Source organism: Penaeus vannamei, chromosome 23 (genome assembly GCF_042767895.1).
Source record: "Penaeus vannamei isolate JL-2024 chromosome 23, ASM4276789v1, whole genome shotgun sequence".
NCBI lineage: Eukaryota > Metazoa > Arthropoda > Malacostraca > Decapoda > Penaeidae > Penaeus > Penaeus vannamei.
This window is the reverse complement of record NC_091571.1, coordinates 10,206,415-10,211,414: the sequence shown is the minus strand read 5'-3', so window position 1 is coordinate 10,211,414 and position 5,000 is coordinate 10,206,415. Positions and strand designations below refer to the sequence as shown.

Sequence of the window (5,000 nt, the reverse complement as noted above, 5' to 3'; positions counted from 1 at the left end):
GTAACTTCAAAGGCAAAAAATACATGCATCAAAATTGTTAAAGCATCATACTTGTAGGGTATACGCGACACACTAGTGTATCGCATTGCGCAGTTTAAGAACCACTGACATAGATCCTCAACTGACACCCAAGTATAAATAATCCCGCGTTGAAAATAAAACTGGACGAGGCTCCCCCCCCCCCCCTCTCAAAAGAGAGAGAGAAAAAAAGAAAGAAATGGAACCCCAAAGTTATTCAGACTTTCTAGAGAAAATTACAGTGAATATTAAAAAGTAGCAAGAGTTAAGTGGGCTGGACCGATGGTTTTCAACACTACAGTATAACCAACATGGATAATTGGGTTGGTTCCAGCCCAACTCACCAATGATGTAAGGATTCCAGCGGGATCTATTTCTAATGGAACCATGCCTTATACAACATCCATCTTCAGGAAAAAAAATGAATCTTCAGTTGAGTTAGGAAGACGCCGTATTGAAGTAAATTCCGGGTCATGCATCTCGAGAATGTTAAATAACTGCCTTGTTTTCCATTTCTACTTCCGCGACAAAAATATACTGGTAAGTACATGAATCATTTGATTATTAGAATTTTACGTAGCATTCTTTCTTTTTGAAGTATTACACTTTGTTGTCCCTAGCGTCTTTATACTTTTTTACCATTTTGTTTTATGGAAGTAAATTGATATACAAAATTTCAGACCTTGGTAGTGCGTTTAAATTTTTGTATATCAGTAAATTGGGTTTAAAAACATAACGAATGAAATGAAACAAGGAATGAATTTTCTATTTTAATATAGGTTGAGCCGTCGGCCACTTCAAGAATCGAAGAGAAACACGAAGAAGAAAGGAAGGAGGAATTTGGTCTCCTTTCCCCTTCCTCGTCTTCGGCGTGTCTCAAGCGACCTCGCGTGGCGTCGGCAGGAATTGAATGGTCCAGGAAGAGTCGTCCATTGTAAGTGGTCCGTGGTTCAGCGTGAAGAAGGCGTGGTCGGCGGCCTCTGGTGGCGTTCCTGAGGGAAGCTGAGGAGGCTCAACGAGTCCTTCGAACTCCTCGCACGACGAGGCTACGAGGACTCGCGATTCCTCCTCCCAGTCCCAGTGAGGAAGGATGGTGAGAGTGTCGTCCTATTCCTCAGCTACAGCTTCCTCCTCAGCCATAGGTTCCTCCTCGGCGGCCTCGTCGGCCTTGACCAAGTAGGGGTAGGTGTAGGGGTAGGTGTAGGGGAGGCCGTAGGGGAGGCCGTAGGGGTACCCGTAGTTGAGGGGAAGGTTGTGACCTGTGGGAGGAAATAACGTTTATATTTCAAAAGAAAGTTATGAACATAAGGAGGGAGTACGGATATGTTGATCAAATAAAGCCATAGAGCAAATATTCGTTTGAAAATATAGAGCCGTATGAGACTGACCGTAGGAGTAGACGAGGGGGAGGGTGCTGGCGGGGGTGTCGGCCTTGACAGTCTTGACGATGGGGTAGGAGGAGTAGGCGAGTGGATGGGTGTAGGAGTAGACGAAGCCGGGGTCAGGAGAGGGCATGGCAGCAGCACAAGCCACCAGGGCGAGAACCAGCTGTTTGGAGGTCAAAACTTTGATTGAAGGCGTGTTTATATGTACATATCCTATCAAATGTTTTTACGGAAATAAATTCGATTACATATGGTTGTGATGAACAACCATTTGTAATATCATTATCATATGATGTTGATAAACAAAGAGATGAGAAGTTAGAAAAAAAAAATGATTTACCTGTGTAACGTTATTTCCAACAACTACATTGTAGACAAGTCAAATGCTAGATTATGAATTGAAAATGACGCTGTTATAAATGTCAGAACTTAAGATCTTTGATGATCCTATAAAAGAAACGCTTCCTTACCGTAGCCTTCATGATGGATGTTTGTCTTGTGGATCCTGGAATGGACGACTGACATCTCGCTGGTTTCTTCGCCGGCTTATATAGTCGGCTGGTCCTGTGATGACGTCATAGAGTTACAACGTTTGATTTATTTTCTTTTTTCTTGCGCTTAACGAATGCTTTGTCACTAATTATATGTAGTTTATGAAGGTCATGTTGCATTTTACAGACTTCTGTGAAAGTAATCTATAAAAATGATAGACTTGGAATAGATATATGTATACATGATTTATGTATCTATATGTATGTATACACGCAGACACACACACACACACACACACAGACATATATATATATATATATATATATATATATATATATATATATATATATATATATATATATATATATATATATATATACGAGTGTTATTGTGTATGTGCGCTCACACAAAAACACATATGTATATAGATAAATGTATAGTGTTTATATTTACACATATATGTGTATATACACACATGCATACACAGTATATATATATATATATATATATATATATATATATATATATATATATGTGTGTGTGTGTGTGTGTGTGTGTGTGTGTGTGTGTGTGTATAATAATATAAACATACATATATATATATATATATATATATATATATATATATATATATATATGTGTGTGTGTGTGTGTGTGTGTGTGTGTGTGTGTGTGTGTGTGTGTGTGTTGTGTGTTGTGTGTGTGTGTGTGTGTGTGTGTGTGTGTGTGTGTGTGTGTGTGTGTGTGTGTGTGTGTGTGTGTGTGTGTGTGTGTGTGTGTGTGTGGTTATAGACAAAGTGTACTGTATACACATACATACACGTGTATATGTGTATATATATGTATACATACATACATACATTCATACATATATATATATATATATATATATATATATATATATATATATATATATATATATATATATGCGTGTCTGTTTGTATATGAATAAATCAATAAATAATTAAACAAATTTAATACATTTATGCATATATATTCATATACATACATATATACATAAGTGTATATGCATATTTATATAAATATAAATAAATATGTATATATATATATATATATATATATATATATATATATATATATATATAAACATATATGTGTATACATATGTATGTGTGTCTGTATTTATATATAGATGAATATACATACATATATGTATATACATATATATATATATATATATATATATATATATATATATATATATATATAACCAAATATATACATATGTGTATATATATGTATGTATATATGTATACATATACATGCGTATATATATACACATATATATTTATCTGTATATATGTATATATATGTATATATACATATATATGTATGTATGCACACTCACACACATTGACACAGACACACAAATACATATATGTATGTACATATATGTATATACATATATACATACACATACACACACACACACACACACACACATATATATATGTATATATATATATATATATATATATATATATATATATATATATATATATATATATATATATATACACGCATTTTTATACACACATATATATAAATGTATATATATATACATATATATATATATATATATATATATATATATATATATATATATATATATATATATATATATATATATATATATATATATATATATAATACATAAACACATATGCACACACATATGTACTGATTTGTAACCATTATGTGCTGTATATATATGTATACACATACATTGATTTGTATGCATTATGTACTGTATATATATACACATACATATATGTACATATATACAGTATATATATATATATATATATATATATATATATATATATATATATATATATATATAAATTCATACATACTACTACATATACTCTTTTTTTTCTCTCTTTCTCTCTCTATATATGTATGTATAAACACAACTTAAATATGCATATTTATATATTTGTGTTCATATAAACATATATACTCCTGGAAATAGAACAAGGAACGGAAGAACAAGAACACACTTGAATATGCCAAAGTTTTTTTTTTGTTTGGCATAATAACAACATAGCAAAAAGGCCTTCGGTATATTCGTGTGTTTTGCTGTTCTTCCCTTTGTTGTTCTTGCAGTTTGCTTGACATGAATCCCACACAGGTGTTTATATTCATGGATAATCTTCTTTACTATTCAGAATGCCTTCACTACGACGGGTTTTATATCGAAAATGCATTAGAAGATTTGTATATTTATGCACGTACTTAAATAGTATTTGTAAGTAATTGTAATCAAAGTCTTCTCTTTTATACTGCATAGGATTTCCTCTTTCGTTCTTGGAATATTAAAACAGTTTTCCAATAGCAGAATGCAGAGTGAACTATAGCATTATATGTACAGCCATTCGAGCAGGGACCATTACTGGCGGACGGGTTAGACTGCCCATAGATATGCTGAACCTATTGGTTTTCGATGGATTGTACTTATAACGAGTATCGTTTGTGCCACACTGTAAATGTAGAATATATGAATTCACACACATGCACACACCCAAACACGTTCACACAAATGGTTATGAGGTAAATATTGTCCATTCGCTTTACCCAGTGGACTAACTCAATTGTGCTCCAATTTCTCCATAAGAACTTGTGAGTGTACTTTTGAACCAGTTGAATGAGGGAATTTTCTATATGTTCTCCATGTTTACAGCTTAAAAAGGAATAACTTCAAAGTCAACAGAAGCTTCAGATTAGTTATGGAAACTGTTTATCCCTGATGAAGGATATTCTGGTTGTTCTCCAAAGAAAGTAGATTCCAAGGTGTACTAGTCATAGAAAGTAAATAGCATTATTTTCCAAATCTACTCCCGAGACCAAAAATATACTGGTAAGTGCATAAATTCTTTCGTTATCTGAAAGTTTGCCTGCTATTTTTTTCTATATTAAATCATTTTGCTGCATGGCAGTAAATCTATTTCTAAAATTACAAACCTCAGCAGTTTTTTTTTTAAAATCATGTGCATGAACTGGGTTTCAATGCTTAGAAAAGAAAATGAAATACGGAATGCATTTTGTGTTTTATTGTAAGCTTAGCCGTCGGCCACTTCAAGA

At 32.8% G+C, this 5,000-nt stretch overlaps 2 protein-coding genes across 2 annotated transcripts in view; both read right to left on the bottom strand.

The window, feature by feature from the left end:
- Positions 1-789: 789 nt before the first annotated feature.
- LOC113804590 (uncharacterized) lies at positions 790-1,927 on the bottom strand. Its single transcript, XM_070137525.1, has 3 exons — positions 1,874-1,927; positions 1,407-1,566; positions 790-1,277 (listed from the first exon to the last, which is right to left on the bottom strand). The coding sequence occupies exons 1-3, from the start codon at positions 1,883-1,885 to the stop codon at positions 1,126-1,128; spliced, it is 324 nt and encodes a 107-aa protein (XP_069993626.1). The 5' UTR covers positions 1,886-1,927; the 3' UTR covers positions 790-1,125.
- A 3,027-nt stretch (positions 1,928-4,954) lies between these two features.
- The window catches only part of LOC113817625 (uncharacterized), a 1,162-nt gene continuing 1,116 nt past the window's right edge, over positions 4,955-5,000 (bottom strand). The window contains exon 3 of the mRNA XM_070137524.1: positions 4,955-5,000. This exon is cut by the window's right edge and continues 444 nt beyond it. The gene's annotated coding sequence lies outside the window, so the exon portion shown is untranslated.

What these genes read in the sequence shown, in the direction of transcription:
- LOC113804590 (XM_070137525.1), bottom strand. An exon ending in CCCCCTCGTCTACTCCTACG is followed by an intron (nt 1,278 to 1,406) that starts GTCAGTCTCATA and finishes TTCCTCCCACAG; the next exon opens with GTCACAACCTTCCCCTCAAC.